This window comes from Protopterus annectens, chromosome 4.part1 (assembly GCF_019279795.1).
Source record: "Protopterus annectens isolate FY-2018-M chromosome 4.part1, PAN1.0, whole genome shotgun sequence".
Classification (NCBI taxonomy): Eukaryota; Metazoa; Chordata; order Ceratodontiformes; family Protopteridae; genus Protopterus; species Protopterus annectens.
This window is the reverse complement of record NC_056734.1, coordinates 402,430,757-402,450,367: the sequence shown is the minus strand read 5'-3', so window position 1 is coordinate 402,450,367 and position 19,611 is coordinate 402,430,757. Positions and strand designations below refer to the sequence as shown.

Genomic DNA, 19,611 nt, shown 5'->3' with positions numbered 1-19,611 from the left:
GACCCGACCGCCAAAAGACATAGGCAGACTTCTCCTTCGGCTCCAAGGACTTCGGAGCCGAGGCGAACGGTCTGCCTCGATGCCTCCAGTCTCGACTCCTCTGGCTTCGAGCCGATGGCTGGGGCATCGAGGCGGAGTCACCTTCATCGGCTCCACTGGTCTCAGAGCCGATGAAGGTTGTCCGCCAGACACTTCCTCCTCGGCGCCTAAGTCCTCCTCGCACCGATTGAAACTGGTTTGGGTATTCCTTCGGCGCCGATAGTTATCGAGTCGCCGAGCCGGTCCCCTAGCCCCTTGGGGCCGTTGGAGAGGCCAACTCGAACCCGTTCAGTCTCCTCTAGGTCATCGAGGATGTCAGATTCGGACATAGACAGGTGCTCCAAAGACTGTTCCAGTCCCCAGTCTTTCAAAAATTTGTTTCGGCTCCGACCCAATTGGCTTCGGAGCCGATAGCCCATTCCATTGCCATTCCTCCTCCGACCGCTTCGGCTCCGTCGGAGCAGGTGCTGTTGGAACCGGTGGAGATCCTAGGGTCGGCTCCGACCCTTACTCCAACCCCGGCCTTCGGGTCCGAGTTTGGCACGCGGACTTCTTCGGCCGGACCCGGGGTGACGTTTCGGGACCTATGCTGTCGGTTCCGAGCCTCCCTCTCGGTGCTTCGGCTGCGGGACTTCCGTCTGCTATCATGGTTCCGGGGACTGGACACTCCCAGGATTCTGGGGGTCCGGCTTTCAGAGCTATGAGGAGTGCCTTGGCCAAGTCTTCTTCGGCCATCTCTACGGCTTTACCGGCACCTTCCCTGGGCGTGGAGACTGGGTCTTTGGCAGTTCCCCTGTCCCTAGGCAGCGGAGCCCGGGGCCTGAGGTTACCCCACTGGGGGTTCCCTTCCTCCTGAGGGTTCTTCGGAGTTGTCTTCGGAGGAGCCCCCAAGGAAGAGATCGTGCAAGAGGAAGCACGTGGACTCCCCCGAGTCTCTTACATCGGACACTGATCTTGATGATGCGGAGGGGTCCCCAAAGTCGTCCTCGGATGATGTCTCATTCGCAGACATTTTAGAGATCCTTAAGCATCGAGGCGGCTGGATATCCAAACCCCCCTCTGCTGATGAGTCAGTGCTTCTCAAGGCCTTTGGGGCTCAGCCCTCCGCCTCCTGGGTGTCTCCGCCCTTCGACGAGCTCCTGGATTTGGTTTGTCGGCGGGCGTGGGAACATCCAGATACTGTGGAACCAGTGCCTTCTCGCCCTAACAAATTTTTGTCTGCCCCACCTGAGAAGGAGTTCTTGACAAAAGGCGTGGCTGTAGATGCCATGGTGGTGGCATCTGCTACACAACAGGACGTGGCAGAGGCTTCAACGTCCGTCCATCCTCCTAATAAGGAGTCTAGGAGCATGGACCAGTACGGGAAGTGCACCCTGACTTCAGCGGCCTTTACACTAAGGTCCCTGAATTATTTGGCACATTTTACCAGGCTACAGAGGGATCTGGTCAAGGAGCTGTCAGATTCCCTCTCAGGTAACCTACCTGAGCAGCTAGCCCAGTCGGTTAGCTCTCAGTTGGCTATCCTTACCTCGATTTCTAACTCGTCCATGAGGCTCATTTCATATGCGGCCGAAGGGGCGGGCAGAGCGGCAGGCACAGGCGTGGCTCTACGGAGACAAGCCTGGCTCCGTTTGTGTCATTTTGCGGAGGCCTTCAAGTCTTCCTTCGCTGACGCTCCCTTTGATGGGTCCTCTTTGTTTGGACCTAAGGTTAAAGACACTCTTACCCGCTGTGAGCAAGAGGGAAAAACTTTATCTGCCGTAGGTGCACGTTATTCCACTCCCTTTTGGCCTTATCCCAAGGCTAAAGGAGGAGGGAAGATGTGGTTCCGCAAATCACGTAAGTTTTTTCCTCAACAGCAGGAAGATTCCCCTTCCAGAGGCAGAGGACGGGGAAATTTTTCTGGGAGACGCCGTCCCAGAGGCGGCAGAGGGCCCCGCAATTCTGGAGACCGTGAGTCCTTTTGTGGCTCTTCAGCCTCCCACACTTCATGAGGGATTGCCCGGCTGTGCTGCTCCAGAGCCAGTCAGGTGCCGTTTTGCCAAGCACCTAAAAGCCTGGGAGTCTATCACTCAGGACAGATGGGTGCTTCGGATTATTGCCGGAGGTTACACCATTCCCTTCACACACTCACCCCCACCGTCCAAAAAAATCCCGGACTCACCACCCAGTCAAAGGGAAATTGCAGCCGCAGAAGCGTCAAAGTTGCTAGAAAAAGGAGTCATCCAACCGGTCCCCACAGACCAGATCGGATCCGGAAATTACTCAAGGTTCTTTTTAGTGCCAAAAAAGACAGGGGACCTGAGACCAATATTGGATCTCAGCAAACTAAACCAGTCCGTCATGAAGTCCAAATTCCGAATGGTCACTTTACAATCCATTCTCCCATTGTTGGAGAAGGATGTTTGGATGTGCTCCATAGATCTCAAGGACGCCTATTATCACATACCGATACATCAGGCGTCCAGGAGGTATCTGCGCTTCAGCCTGGGAGACAGTCATTTCCAATTTTGTGCACTGCCCTTTGGTCTCACCACAGCCCCCAGGGTGTTCACCAAGTGTTTGGCAGTAGTGACTGCTCACCTGAGGAGTCTTGGATTCCAAGTGTTTCCCTATCTGGACGACTGGCTCCTGACTGCCACCACCAGGCATCTACTAATAGACAACCTCAAAGCCACCATCACCCTGGGTGCTACCCTGGGAATTACATTCAATTGGTCAAAGTCTGTCTTGCTGCCCTCTCAGCACATAAGATTCATAGGAGCAGAGATAGACTCAAAATTGATGCGTCTTTCTTCCTACCGAAAGGATTCAAACTTTACAAGGTCAAGTTCAAGCCCTGCTTCCAAGATCCAAAGCCCCAGCCAGGATGGTCCTGCAACTTTTAGGTTCGATGTCTGCCACGGTTCTCCTAGTTCCACTGGCAAGATTGCACATGAGGATTCTTCAGTGGCTGTTATCGACACAATGGTCCTTTCAGAATCTCCCCCTCAATCACCACATTCTGATTACAGAAACGTGCAAACGGGACCTCCGCTGGTGGCTTCAGCCATCCAATCTGAATCAGGGAAGACCTTTTGTTATCCCCCCTCCGGCGGCCACCCTGACGACGGATGCCTCCCAGACAGGGTGGGGGGGGCATTGTCTGGGCAGGTTAGTTCAGGGTTCCTGGCTTCCAGACGAAACCTTTCTCCATATCAATGTATTGGAAATGAGGGCTGTACTTCTGTCCCTACAGGCCCTCCACAAGTTTCTCCCTCAAGGCATTATCACTATCCACACAGACAACATGTCGGTGGTCTGGTATCTAAACAAACAAGGAGGGACCAGATCTTACCCCCTTTGCAGAGAGGCCATGAGGGTGTGGGAATGGGCTGTAGCTACCAACCGTTTCTTGGTAGCGACCCACATTCCAGGGAAATCCAATATATTGGCAGACAGATTAAGCAGGACGATTCTCTCTCCTCACGAGTGGTCCCTGAACGAAACAGTAGCAGCTCAGGTTTTCAGAAGATGGGGGACCCCGTGCTGCGACCTGTTTGCAACACCTCAAAACACAAAGTGCAAGAGGTTCTTCTCCTTGACTCCGCATCAGGGGGAGGCAGCTATGGATGCTCTAGCCCAACCTTGGCCAACAGGACTACTTTATGCCTTTCCTCCGGTCCCACTTCTCCCCAAAATCATCCAGAAAGCTTCTCAATTGGGGTCCACAATGATACTAATTGCTCCGCACTGGCCTCGTCAGGTATGGTTCCCCTACCTAAAGAAACATGCTGTGGACGATCCTTGGTTTTTGGATCTAACTCCGGATCTGCTGATTCATCAGTCGGGACGACAACACCAGTCCCTTCACACTTTGAAATTGACAGCTTGGCTCCTCCACTTCCGACTTTAGTCAGAAATCACACCTTAGATCCGGAAGTTATTCACATTTTATCTTCGGCCCACAAACCCACCACTAAGAAATTGTACCTCAGTAAGTGGAAGAGGTTTGCTATCTGGGCTCAACTCAGGGGCTTAGACCCTATCACTGCCCTGATACCAGAGGTTTTGAAATTTTTAACATCCTTGTTTAATCAAAGATCTTCAGTCTCTACTATTAAAGTCCAACTAGCAGCTATCTCCAAATTTCACGAATCCATGGATCCACCGTTGATGAGCAGCAGATTATGCAAAACTTTCATTAAAGGTGCTGGGCTGTTAAGACCCCCAGTTTTTCATCCTGCGCCTCCGTGGGATCTTGATTTGGTACTTCGTGCCTTAACATCTTCCCCTTTCAAACCGGCTGCTACATGTGAGTTAAAATATCTGTCTTGGAAAACTGCCTTCTTAGTTGCAATTACCTCTGCAAGAAGAGTTTCAGAGCTTCAAGCCCTATCTGTCAAACCACCGTACTTGATTTTTCACAAGGATAGAGTATCACTTAGGCCTAACCCATCTTTTGTTCCAAAGGTTTGTTCTAATCTCTGTCTCCAACAATCTCTAGAGTTACCAGTTTTCTTTCCAAAATTCTCCAACAAAGCGGAATACACCCTCCATAAATTGGATTTTCACAGGCAATTGCGCTTCTATCTAGACAGGACTCAACAAATTCGAAAATCAGACCAGTTGTTTGTGTCCTTTTCAGATAATAAATTGGGTAAAACCATCACTAAAGCTACTATCTCCAAATGGATTAGAGATTGCATAACTCAGACTTATTCCTCTTCAAATAAGCAACTTACAACATCTATCAAAGTTCACTCTACCAGAGCTATGGCTACTTCTATTGCTTTTCATTCCAAGCTCGCTATTTCTGAGATTTGTGCTGCGGCTACTTGGTCCAACCCGCACACTTTCATTTCCCACTATAAATTGGATGTGGCATCTAAAGGGCGAGCATCATTTGGTTCCACGGTACTCAGGAGTGTTTTCCAGTGAGCCACCCAGGATTCAGGTGCTAGGGACGCTGTCCCATCAGTCAGAATGTAGGCGAGATAGGATCACATAACATCTTTTAGTTATGTACTCACCATAACTTCAGATGTTTGGGATCCATCTCGCCTACATTCCTAATACCCACCCTCCTTACCCCTGCCTTGGAGATCAGAAGAGATTGAACGGTTTTGAGTTCTACTGTTTTTTATCTTGTTTCATCTGATGATGTTATATAAGCAGCATGTGTGTCTGCGTATGTATGCGGACAAACTAGATCTGGGGGACTGGTAGTGGTGCATCCTGGGATATAGTAAGCTCAGCCAATAAGAGACTTCGCTCTTTGGCATAAGCGTGCCGAGTCGGAGCCGAGGGATCGGCTCCGAACCCATCAGTCAGAATGTAGGCGAGATGGATCCCAAACATCTGAAGTTATGGTGAGTACATAACTAAAAGTTAACAAGAAACTTGGCTCCATGTACAGAATAAAGAACTTTCTCACTCCTCATGCCAAATTAACTATCGCTCGAACCCATCTCCTTTCCACCTTACTATATGCCTCTCCGATACTATCATTCCTCAACAAACGTGAGCTTAATAACCTCTCTACCACCTACCATCATATTGCCAGATTTGTAACAGGCACACCCTATCGTACCCACCACTGCCTCAACCTCAAGAAACTAGGCTGGCTGGAACTGCCCAATCTTCTTAAACTAAACCAACTCACCGAAGCATTCAAAATGATTAATCAACCAGAGAAAACCCCCTCGCTGAGCAAAATCCTGACCCCCTATACCAACTTAAGTAGCCTTCGATCCTCAAACAGTATTCTGATACTAACCATCAAATCTAATAACAAGGGCGGCGATGCTCTTTATGCTAACTCCATTGGAAAGCTATGGAATTCCCTTCCAAACAACCTTAGGCTCATGACCTCACTCAATCTATTCAAAACTAATCTCAGAGAATTTCTTAAGTCTCAATGGTTATGCCCATGTTCCAACCCGGACTAATCCCAATAGGTCTATCTGTACCTAATCTCTCGTCTGCCTCTCAAGCTTATCTAATACTTTATCTCTCCTCCACATGTATCTATATCTTCTGATCATCTTATAAAATCCCTACCAAACTATCAGCTTGGATATTTAAAATGTTATTTATCCGTGTATTATTATATTAATGTAGTTTATTGTACCTAATTGTTTAGTGATACTACTGTTAAATGTGGGAGCTTTTCTCCCCGGGCCTCTACTGAAAAAGGACATGTATGCAGCTAGACTAGCCCGGTCAACAAATGTAAAATATAAATGTAAAATAAAAAAAAATAAAATAAAATAAAAAATCTTACTTAAGCAATCGAAGATGTGTGTTCTTTCATTGATCAGTGGCTGGGAACAATGGCTAATAAATAGTCATTTGTGCTTTAATACAATGTGGAGGCTTCTTAAACCAGGGCAAACATTTGGGAATGAAATACAGAATATTGACATTACTGGAGTGTTGGACATAAGAGGATTATGTTGTGCCATGTACCAAAAAGAAAAAAGAAATAAGAGCATTATGGGTACCTTATCTTTTAGAACATCAGTTATTTCCATATCTGTATTGACATCCAGCAACAGTTAACAACATCTATCCTTTGTTTTTCACTTAAACGACTTAAAAACCTCAGGTTTGGCTGGCTAAGAACTTGCTGTATTCAACTGGACATATAAGAGAATTTAAGTACCTTTATCTGCACTTTTTTTTTCAAAAAAAGACAGTATTTAAATTGATTTTAACTGTGTGTTGCAGGAATATTAACTGAACTGGAAGTCAGTCAGTGTTTGCTGAATTTTGTTATTTGCTAGTAATTACAGGTGTGGGGGTAGCCACATTCTTTGATTTCCTGTCCTTGCCTATTTAAGTGGTACAGTGTGAAATATTTTCTGCTTAAAAACCTCAGCTTTGGCCGGCTAAGAACTTGCTGTATTCAACTGGACGTATAAGAGAATTTAAGTACCTTTATCTGCACTTTTTTTTCAAAAATACAGTATTTAAATTGATTTTAACTGTGTGTTGCAGGAATATTAACTGAACTGGAAGTTTTGACTCTGCTCTTCAGTTAGTCCCACCCAATCTTAGTGGCCTTGAAACTGCCCGCCCCTCTTGTAAATTTGTGTTTGGATACTCCTTCTGGGCCCATCTCATTTGCTCACTCAACTGAGTGCAGTGAGATCATATTCTGATTTCAGGCACTCCTACTGTGTACAAAGAGAGCATCCGGGAAAAAAAATTTAAGCTTGTTTCCTGCCTTTCCTGTTAAGCGGTATAGACTATTTGTAGGCTTCTGAGCCCCCAAGCCCTTCTGTGTTGGAGGGAAGCCTTCTAGCTTAGTTTTTTTCTTATAACTAGCCAGTTTTCTAGTTTCAGCACTCAAATCTGTTTCTTTGATCTCAGCACTTGTTCAGAAAAAAAAAAATTTCATCTGCTTTTACTGTACTTGTGTTTCTACCTACTTTATTTTACGTTTGCATCATCTTAAAAGTACTCAATTGTATTTATTACTGCTTGGTGTAACTCATTCTAAGCCTTTTGGTTTAAACACTTGGGCTTCGGACCAGTTGTTTTGCACTGAGAGGGTTTGTGGTCTGCACTGTAGTGGCAGAACAGGTAGCTTACATCCTTCTAGGTTGGGAACTGCTGATTGAGGGCTCAGTGTCTGTTATTCTAAAAGTGTATTAATTCTGGTTTAAGCACTTGGGCTTTCAGGCCAGTTATTTTACATTAAGAGGGTTTGTGGTCTGCACTCTTGTGGGAGGAGAGGCTGGACTCTGCCCTTCTGAGCTGGGAATTTCTGGTTAAAGGCTTATAGTGCATGCATGTCTGAACTGCTTCTTACTGAAGTTGGTGTGCCTTGTTTGCTGTGGCATAGACTGGATTCGGGCCTGCTGGATCTAGCTTTGTTTGTGTAACTTGAGCACTAATCCAGGCATTCTCTAAAGTATTCAGTTGTATTTATTACTGCTTGGTAGTAACTTGATTAAAGTGTAGCTATCATTCTAAGTCTTTTGGATTAAGCACTTGGGCTTCAGACCAGTTGTTTTACATTAGGAAGGTTTGTGGCATGCACTGTGATGGCAAGACAGGTAGCTTTCATCCTTCTAAGTTGGAAACTGCTGATTGAGAGCACAGTGTCTGTTATTCTTAAAGTGTATTAGTTCTGGTTTAAGCACTTGGGCTTCAGGCCAGTTATTTTACATTAAGAAGGTTCGTGGTCTGCACTCTTGTGGGAGAAAAGGCTGGACTCTGCCCTTCTGAGCTGGGAATTTCTGGTTAAAGGTTTATAGTGCCTGAATATTTGAACTGTATCTTACTGAAATTGGTACACCTTGTTTGCTGTAGCATAGACTAGATCCAGGCCTGCTGAATCTAGCTTTGTTTATATGCTTGTTGTTTGCTTGCTTGTTATTTCCCTGGAATACTAATTCCACCTACTACGCAGCTTCTCAGCACTTCTGTGGATCACTAGTGATATCTGCATTGCTTACTGTACTTATTTCCTTGTTTCACTTGAAAGAAAGTTACTGTTTGTCGTTTTTGCATTTAAGTTACCTGTAACACATTGCACTTAAGTTACCTGGCACTTGCTCGCTAAAGCAATTATATAAGTCAGCACTAAAAATTAAAAGCACTACACCCTCACTCCCCACTGGCCCTTGTTTTCAATTATTAAGGAATTCCCAATATTATTCTAGAATGTCCAATGGTCAGTTGTCAATCTCCTCTCCGGTCCAGCTGGTGAATCTGGGAATCTTGAGGCAATGTTACAACTGCCTCATGTACACAGACAACCCTCTCCTCCTCCCAACAAATTCCAACACATATGAGAGATGCAACCATATAGCCAAACTGGAGGCTAAGCTCTCTCAACTCAGTACTGGCATAACCAGTCAGGAGGAGAAGGAAACCACACTCACTACAATTCCAGTCTCACATAGACCTACCACGACAGCAAACCATACACATAATCACACAAAAACATACTGAGGCTCTAAATAAAGATCTGCCTAAGCAGCAGAGACCTCCAAAGCAGACACCCAAGCAACCGCTACCCCAAAACAAAACACGTGCAACACATATCTCACAAAGCCAGTGTGCCGAACAGTCACAGCCCTTAAGACTAAACAACACACCTGATACACTTGTAATAGGTGACTCTATCTTCAGGCACACTGACGTCCCGCTCACCAGGCTGAACAAGGAGAGGGTCACGGTGAACAGCCTGTCGGGCGCTAGGATCTGCCACATAACACAAGCACTCAGGTCACTCCAAGGCAAGTACAAATATGACTCAGTCATTGTCCATGCTGGTGTGAATGACCTGAGACGTACCTCCCTGGACTACATGAAAAGAGACATAAAGGAGCTCTCTGAGCATGTAGCCCAGGCCGGTATGACCCTGACCTTGAGTAGCATCTTACCCTCACCAAGAATGATGCCACAATATGAAGACAAGATGATCAATTTCAACAATTGGCTTAAGTACTGGTGTCATTCAAAGGGGATCCAATGCCTGTCAGCTTGGGATGATATGCTCAACAAGCCACGATGCTTCGCTAGGGACGGCTTGCACCTGTCACCCCTGGGCTTTCGGATATTGGCAAAGGCTCTTGATACCCCCATAGTGCCTTTTTTAGGCAAGGCTCAAAAGACAAACCCACCTCCATAGGTATCACAAGGGATAAGAAACTAAGAGTAATGCTACTAAATGCCAGAAGTCTAAACCTCAAGATGCATGCACTCGAAACTCTCCTTAGCATGGAGAACATCAATATCTGTGCAGTAACAGAAACCTGGTTCAGGGCTCCCGAGAGCACCCCAGCACTACCAGGTTATACCTCATACCATGCTTTTCGGCCCCAAAACTTGGACCGAACCACAAAAGGAGGGGGAGTATCGATATTTATCAAAGATACCCACACCTCCAGGTTGGTGGCAAAGCACGAAGCATCAGAGACTATCCATGTACAACTAACAGTGGGTAAAACTGCCTTCCAGTTTATAGCCTGCTACAGACCACCCTCCCAAACCCAGGAACCCCACTCGGCCTTTCTGAGAACACTGGAAAATATGAAGGTCTCTCCAAACACCATTATATTGGGTGACTTCAACTACCCAAACATAGACTGGGAGCATTACTCTAGCTCCAACACCCTAGCCCAAAGGTTCCTAGAATTTATAAAATCAAATGTTATGGAACAACTTGTTACCACTCCCACAAGAGGGGAAAACATACTGGACCTGATCATCACCAACATGGGGACTCTATGCTCCAGACCAGAAGTGTATCCCTCACTGGTAAGATCAGACCATAAACTAATCTCACTGGATATTCACATCCCGACCCCACCCCCTGCCCAGAAAACCACAGTGAAAAACTTCTCTAAAGCAAATTTCACACTCCTCAAAACCGAGGTGGAATCCTTCAAAGCCCCTGGGCCTGTGGAAAATACGTCCCAGACCGCAGAATCCTTTATAAACGCATTCTATGAACACCTTCAGGAATGCATGGATCATGTAATCCCAGATAAAACCAAGACCCAATCCTCCAAAGGCAGACGTCCTGTCTGGTGGACCCCAGCCATAAACAAACTATACAACAGAAGGAGGAAGCTACTAAATGATAGAGCAAAATCCCAAAAAGGGAAGGCATCACTGATCAGTATTAGCAAAAAACTACGGGCACTCATAAAATTGTCTAAGGCCAGCTTCAAGAGAAAAATTGCACAGGACACTAAGGATAATCACAAGGCTTTCTTTAGTTATGTTAGGAACCTGCGTGGTAATTCCCAGATATGCTCAGAATTAGTCCAAAATGACAAAAAATACACTGAACCCACAGACATTGCCAACATCCTAGCGCAAACCTAGCTAGGTTCAGCGCAAACTTCTCCCCCCCCCCTCCCCACCAAAAGGGCAAATATCTATCCCAGCAGAGTGCTGCCCCCCTGACATCTCAGATGCTCAGGTAAGAGCCGCCATCTCCAAAGCAAAAAACACAGCATCAATGGGACCAGACGGTGTCCCGGGCTGCGTCCTACATGAACTCCAAGAAGAGCTAAACCCAAACATAAAACTACTGTTCAATCTCAGCCTTACTACAGGATATGTGCCCAAAGAGTGGCGTACAGCAACAGTGGTCCCTCTCCATAAAGGTGGTGCCTCAACGGATCCTGGAAACTATCGCCCCATAAGCCTGACTAGCTTGGTCTGCAAAGCTATGGAAAGGATCATCATGGACCTCATAAATAAAGATATTGGGGACCTACAGACACTGGATCCTACCCAGTTCGGCTTTGTTAAGGGCAGATCCTGCCTCTTAAACCTGGTTGATTTCTTTGAAACAGTCACCAAGGCCATTGACGAGGGAGGGGGGTCCACACAGCCTACCTGGACCTCATAAAAGCCTTCGATACAATACCCCACTCGGGCATTATAGATAAGCTCACCAGCTTAAATATAAACCCCTATGTCACTAGATGGATTGCAAACTGGCTCAAGGACAGAACCCACATGGTTAGAATTGCTGGAGCCATGTCAGACTCCAAACCAGTTACAAGTGGTGTCCCACAAGGCTCAGTCCTGGGACCTCTCTTGTTCGGTATATATTTCTCGGAGGTACAGGCCAACACGGAAGGACTGTGGCTGACCAAGTTCGCAGATGACTGCAAACTGGGCGCCATAATCGACTCTTCAGCCGACACAAGCATCCTCCAAAAGGGCCTCATAGAAACAGACAACTGGTGCCAGAGCCATGGCCTCAAACTAAATGCCAAAAAGTATATAGTCATCCCCTTTGGCAAAAACAAAATGCCCACAAATTACCACATAGGTGGTAATCCATTAAGTACAGAAGAAGTAATTAGGGACCTGGGGACCCAAGTTGATAGCAATCTCTCATTTGACAACCACGTGACCAAAGTGGTTAGAAAAACATTTTATATAGCCCACCTAATCATGAAGGATTCACATCTAGATCAGGGGAGGTCATCGTGCCTCTTTACTCATCCCTCATCAGGCCCATAATTGAGTACAATGCCCCTTTTGAGATGTACCTTACCAGACACCTGCAGCAACTGGAAAGACCCCAAAAGTACCTCACCAAGAGGATCAAAGGGCTCAAACAGATGCCATATGCTGCCCGGTTAAAGAAACTCCAGCTCTACTCAGTGGCATAGCGCCTGTTCAGAGGCGATCTGTGCCTGACGTATAAAGCCATGTCCAACCCAGAATTAATGGACATGCTTCACCTCAGAAAATCCAAATCCCATCGAGCTACGCTCGAGACTTGAACCTCAGCACTGAAATAAATAGGACATGCTGGAGGGACAGATTCATAACCCAGAGGCTCCCTTCACTCTGGAATAAAATCCCAGTCCAGGTTAGGCAGAGTCCCTCATTGACTCTCTTCAAGAGGAGTCTTGATGAGTGGATGGGAGATCGTAGGTTTACCCTGGGTATCACTTCTGTGTCACTGTTAGATAGAGGCACAGTATACTAACCTCAAAAAAGGGCATAGCAAAATAAATTTAAAATGGGTGGCGAAAGCCAAACACATTCTGGCTAGGCTTATAAATGCCCTAGGGCAAATAGCCTAGTATGAACCTATGAACCTATGAACCTAAACTCCCTGATACATTATTCTCTTCAATGCATTGAGGTCTGAACTTGTCAAAATCCATTTGAAGCTATATACCTTGATATAAGTGCCATCTTCTCTGGCGCACCACACCATTTGATCACCAGCTCTTAATTTCTTGAGTCTAATCTCCCATAGCTTTGGATATGTTCTGGTTTCTTTTATGACTGAAGTGGTTCTCAGGTTTGCAGTTATTTTCATCGCTTGCACAGTTAGTTCCAGCAGTTTTTCTTCTTGGAACTTCCCCTGGCTATTCTTGATCATCTCAGTATCCTTCCCATAAGCTGTATTCAGCAACCTAATATCCTTCTATGTAGAAATATGCAGCGGTTTACAATAGCTCACACAAAATCTTAACAGCTTTTCATGCTGTCCATTGTGAAGACTGAACAGAATTATCTATTAAGAACCCAATGAACGTTGTTCTTTTCTGAATCTATATGCATCAAAAGATTACTTTCTTCCATATAGATCCAAGGTAAGTGTTCCATGTTCTGTCTTACTATCCTTGTAATCGTTTTAGATTGTAGTCCACTCTTTCCTTCCTTCTGAGTTTAAATGCATATATAAAGACCATCTTTCTGCTTTGCAGTGTTTCACATCTTGCCAAAGCTAAAACATTTGTTGTTTGTTTGCACCTAGTTAGTATCCATCAGTATAAAAAAACAGACAAGATACATACTATCAGCTTTTACAATAAAATTATCTGCATCAAATAATGACCACTTTCTGCAGATGACACAAATTTTCCCTTTTACTCTTAACATATCTGCCCGAGTCATTTACTTTGCAGTATGCATATTACCCTTCTACACTTCAGTTAATTTTCCAAAAGTGGTCAGTTCTTTTCTTGTTCACTCTGTTCAGATGAAGGAAGTATTGTCCCATTGACTTTACTGTGTACTCCTTTCTTGTAGAAAACCAATCCATAGATGTACATATGCTTAGCAAAATCAAGCAAGCCATAATTTCTAGGCAACACACCACGATTTTCTTCTCTCTCCCAGTGATGAGCATGACCAGATCCTTCTGTCTCCCATGATTCTATCAATAGGGATTATTTCCACAACTTGTTTCTCCCAAAAATGCATCTCTTTAGTAGGAACAATTAATTTTAAGGAAGATGTTTTAATGGCGTGCAGAGATTTCTTCATTTCCAAATAAAATAAGCAGGAAATGACATGGACATTGGAAACTAATATATGAGATTTTTCTGAATGCCTTAAAAGCTGGTAGTCATTGTCCAAATTCCCAAATACTGACTCTAAAAATGATGGTGGGACACTGAAGGCACTTTAGACAGACAAGATGTATTCAACATATATAAGGTTGATCCTGCTACAATCACTTTCTCATCACCTGCCCAGAATGTGAATGCTGTTAATTTCCACTTAGTAATGAATCATACAAATATGTAAAATGTATAGACACAGAGTATCTGTAAAATGAGGCAACACTAAATTATTTAACCCGTATTTTTCATGTCAGAGGTTATTTTCAGAGAAAATCCAGACATTTTACAGTTTTTATCATGCAGTATGCAATGTATTAGGATACAAAAAACTTTCCACCTTTCTTTCTTTTATCTCTACCTTTTTCATGATGCAATATAAAAAGCAAAATAAGACAAAGCCAGTCTAATCTTAATAACCCCTTTTTGGACAAGACAAAATCTTCCACCTTGGCTCTTGCCTCTACACAAGACCTTATTGCTTGCCTTTCAACTGTCCAGATTTTTTACCTCATATTTTGGCCTATTCCTCATAAAATGTGCAGTTCTCTGTCAAATCACTGAGGAGTGAAATAACTAAATAATGTCATACATGTATCAGACTCCATTTCCTTCAGAAAATGCTTGCTAAGACAAATGCTGTTATTCTAGCAACGTTCTAAGTCTATAAGAGCAATATTTACAATCTGTCCCTATTTTGGGACTTTACCCCCCCCCCCCCATTATTTTAGCCTTTGTCCAGATTTATTGTGCTAAGAGGTTGAGAGGTATGCCTTAATGACACAGCAAAATAGGAAGGTGTTAAATCCTAATCTCAAGACTCTGATCCTATTAGCTAGAAGGATACAATTTTTATTCCTAACTGTAACTCCTTTTCTAAGTAAGTCTTGATCAGTCTGACTGAAGCCAAAATACCAAATACAAGAAAATCTAAGGAAGTAAAAGAGTTTTATCACTTGAAGTGCATCAGAAGACTTACACCCTTTAAATTGAATTACTGCAAGGCTTGTGGCCCATTTAAACCAGTAATTTAAATCAAACCCAGCTTAAGCATCAAACCAGGCTTATAGATTCATAGGTTCATAGGTGTGTACTAGGCTAACAACCAATGAGGCCTTTTTAAGCCTAGCTTTGCATCCCAAATCTCTGACAAGTTCTGGTACCCTTGGGAGGCTTGGGAGACGAAACATTTACAAGCAGGAGTCTGGGAGATGAACTATTTGCAGGCCACTTATGTCCAATAAAGACATAGGTGCCAAACCAGAGAAGAATTTCCTGTTCCCCATCTAATTGTTTAAGTTACACTAGAATTGGCTTAGGGAAGAACTCTGCTTCACATGGAAAGGAAGCTTGTTCCATAGAAGGGTTAGTGTCTGGGACATATACCTGTCTCTCCAGCATGTCCTATTTATTTTCACAGGCAAGGTTTAAGTCTTTAGAATGGGTAATGCTGGTGCTGTTTGTTTTGTGGATAGCAGGAGGTCCATCAAAGTGGGGACTGACAATGTCTTGTATGTCAGACATAGATCTTCCCTCAACAACCTGTAGGAGACAGAGTACAGGGATAGGGCTTTGAGGCAGTCTGAATAGGACATACAATTTATGCCCCGTATTCTTTTAGTGAGAACCTCTGTGGGTATTCCTGTTGTTGGATTTCCTAGGTTAGGTACATAACAAAGGGGGTACTGTGTTCAGTGATAGGTTTGATGAGTGCCAAGTACAGTGGAACAATGACCTTCTTGGTCCTAAATGTAATACCTGTGTTGCACATTATATAATGATTTCCTCACTGCCAGAGACATATGATGGTCAAAGGCTAGATTATTGCCTAAGTGTATCCCCAAGTCAATGACTACTGAGTCAAATCTTAGGGGTATGTTGTCAGACAGTATTGTAGTTACTAGGAGTGGCCAACTTCTCAAAGGATACTGTTATGCATTTCTTAGCAATTAGTTTCTTCCATGGCTCTGACACCAGTGTTATGCCTTAACACTTCCTGTTTCTTTTGTCAGACAGTCTATATTCTACAACATACCATTTGGTTAAGGCCTACCTAAAGGGAATTATTCACTTAAAAACCTTATCCTCATTATCTGATTATTCTAAATTTCATTCATATGCCTCAGGTAGACTTTAACTATCCATCTATCAGGGGTATTCAGCAATTTAAATGTACAGAAATGGTATGATTAGGTTTTGCAGCGACCATCCCCAAAGAAACAGCTCAGCAGAGTAACATGTTTACAATTGCAGTAGCTATTTATATGAATACCAATGTAAAAGGTGTACATACTTTTTGTTTATCCCCCCTCAAAGGAATAGTTGTAGTTATGAATGCCTTATGTACAGTGTTTGGAATTAGTGTTAGAATGTTTACATCAGTTGTATTACTATACAAAGGAATATACTTGAATACACACAGTTCCCTGTGTCGGGGGTCAGAAAGAGCTTGAAGGACAAAAGAAAGTTCCTATTACTACCGGCTGTGTAACTACACCTTGCATACCAGCTATGCTTCCAAAAGACATTTACAAGAGACCAGAATTGGTCATCATAAGGGTAAGGACACATCTGATTTCCTACATGAAAGTCAGTTGGCAGTTTGTGGACCATGAGACATCCTGGAATATGTTGTATTCTGTTTTATTCTGTTAATCCAAACAAAAAAAACTTCTCAGGAAGGTTCCTTTTGAGCCAGACACAAAGGTTAATCACAATAATATACTACAGTAAACTCTCAGTTAACTGGAACTCAAGCAACTGGCACTCTCAAGCAACCAGCAAAGAATATCAAAGAAATACAGTGCAATTTTCATGTGTTGCACTTTCTGCTTTCCCCCCACAGAAACAGGCCTTACATTTTTTAGAGTTTTAAAAAGGAAGGGGCGGCCATGGTGGTGCAGCGGTTAGCGTTGTCGCCTCAAAGCAAGAGGTTCTCTGGTTTGATTCTCGGCTGGGATGCCTTCTGTTCGGAGTCTGCATGTCCTCCCTGTGGTCACATGGGTTTCCTTCGGGTGCTCCGCTTTCCTCCTGAAGACATGCTGTAGGTGGATTGGACACTCTAAATTGACTCTAGGTGTGAGTGTGTGTGTGTGCCTTCCGTGGAAGGTTGGGCACCAGGCTGGCAACTCGACACTGTAAAACTCTACTGCCAATCATGAGCAGACAGGTGATCCGCTGTGGCAACCCCTAACCAGGAAAAGCCAGAAGAAGAGTTTTAAAAAGGAAGATAGGAATAAATTCCATCTCTCCCCATCCTGAGAACAAGTCAAACCAAAGAAATAGTACAGGGTACAGTATTAGTCAGGTCTATTTTTAATAGTAACTCTCACGCAACCAGAAACTACAGTTATCCGGCATCTACTAATCCCCATGGGTGCTGGTTAACTGACAGTTTTCTGTACTGGGAGCAATTCAGTTAATGTTTCTAAAGCAGTCTTCCATCTTTCGACCCCATAATACTGTATATTGTTGACATTTTGCACTATTACCACAAGGTTATGATCTGATTGATCTATATTTCCTTCATAGGCCTCAGTGAAACCAAGATGTGGGCGAATGGTTAGCTTCTCATCAGGTGGTGAAAACCCTCATGGTGTCAGAGCAGTCACAAAGGGTCAGCGTTGTGCACTTGCTATGTGGTTTACCTTGGATCCAGTATTCAGAGAAGTGGTGAGTATTTGTTTGACAAAATTGTAATAAAAAATCAAAAGCAACTATAATAAATGAATACGTATACCAGGCATTGTCAATCACTGGATGTTCAGCAAAAGCAAGATACGTTTTTTTTCTGTAGTATTTCACATTGCAAGCAATATATTAATTCCAAAACAGCAACCATATAGGTAAATTATGATTTAACAACCATGACACAAAGGATATAATGCAGCTTACTGGTCAGTGAACTAAATTATCCTTTGACAGCCTGCTTAATACTTTATGTATCAGTTCCAGTCACTAATAAAAGATAAGCGTAAACATAAACTGGTAAAATGTAAAAATGCGCTCAGTTCCCTTATATTTGCTAAACTACTGTTTCTGACCTATTCTATTTCAATCTATCCTTCCCTTTTTTTGTTTAAATTTTGCTATATGTATATGTAATTCTTAATTACTGATATAATGATAGGATGTATTTGTGTACATTACAACAAGACAAAAATAATATGCATCACATATTTTATATTACTGAATATTCAAAGTATAATGAATGCAGTTCATTGTTTTAGTTTCTTAAAACTGAGAAAATCTTTAAATGTACTTCAAGACATGAGAAATGTAAGATAGGACAAGCTAGGAATATATATGAAATAAATGGCAAAATGGAAAAAAATCAATATGAAAGTAACATTTGAAGCTAAATGAAGAAAATGTGGTATAAAGAAGGCTCATGAAGCAAAGGTGGAAACAAAAAATGTCTTATACTGCACATCAGAAAATTGTCTGTTATACCAAATATTTTGCCATCTAAAAGTAATCAAGTCTGGGTAGCATTATATTGCTAATCCACTGTAAACAAGCCAAATGCCAATAGCAAGGTTACATAATATGTCTGTGTAAGAGTTGTGTTGAACAAGTTTAATATGTCTATATCATGTCACTGAAGATCACTACAGATACTCTTTGTCACATTTTTACTCAGATATGGCTGATATAGTGTCAGACATTTTATTTGTATTTCAAGTCCTCACCCATAGTGTCAGACATTGTATTTGTATTTCAGATCCTAAAGTGCTGCATCACTCTGCTTTCACTGCATCTTTCTTTCTCTGAGGCAGCTCTGTGTACCATGCCATAGCTACACAATGCTTAAAGGATTTACTGCTTTGTGACTGTCTTCCTTACATATGGTATAAGGAGGTTTTCATATGTGGCTGTTCTCAAGTGTAAGCACATACGTATCTATCTTTTCATCTCCGTCTCTCTATTTTTCTTTCCTTCTCTCTATCTATGCATATATATCAGTGGTTCCCAAACTTTTTCGATTCTCGGCTCCCTTGCTGAATCCAGGTTTTCCCAAGGCAACCCTCCCCCCTGCAGCATGCATAAAGTGCATATTTCATTTATTTATTTATTTGACATTTGTTTAACAAGGCTGCCCGACTGGACTAGGAGACCTGGGGAGAAAAGCTCAAAAGTACAATAAAAAGACAATTACCAAAAAAAATAAGTGTACATTCTGCTTAACAGTATAACACTGCTCTGCTATGGTTGACAGGTAAGCAAACCTAATGGCAACCTTATTAACTTTAAGTTTATAAGAGCAGTATTTAAAATCTGTCCCTATAATTTGGCTCTGTCCAGCATACCTCTTAGCTGTATAGATTTTGGCAGAATGTCCAGATTTTTGCCTCATATTTTTGGTCTTTTTCTCATAAAATTGTTGTTTTCTGGCAAATCACTGGCAGATCATCAAGGCTGAAGTCAGAAAGTAATGACAAACAGTTGTGTTTCTTATTTCATACCCTTCAAAAAATGCATGCTAATGCAAAACCTGCATTTCTATCAACTTTCTAAGTTTGTGAGAGCAGTACTTAAAAGTGTCCCTATTTTGTGCCTTTGTCCCTCCACTATTTTTGGCTTTGTCCAGATTTCTTGATCTAAGAGGGTGAGAGGTATGTGTCCAGTGGTATGGTCCAGACTTACACAGACCTCATTGCTGCTGCTGCCATGGATCATTCTCACTCTTCACTCTCTCCCTCCGTGACACACACACATACACACACACACACACACACACACA

At 43.3% G+C, this 19,611-nt stretch overlaps 1 protein-coding gene across 1 annotated transcript in view; it reads left to right on the top strand.

Annotated features, from left to right (window-relative positions):
* The window catches only part of P3H2 (prolyl 3-hydroxylase 2), a 1,547,814-nt gene that overhangs the window by 1,481,626 nt on the left and 46,577 nt on the right, over window positions 1-19,611 (top strand). The window contains exon 14 of the mRNA XM_044070221.1: window positions 17,400-17,540. Within this exon, the coding sequence (XP_043926156.1) occupies window positions 17,400-17,540 (141 nt within the window). The remainder of the gene's footprint in view (window positions 1-17,399; window positions 17,541-19,611) is intronic.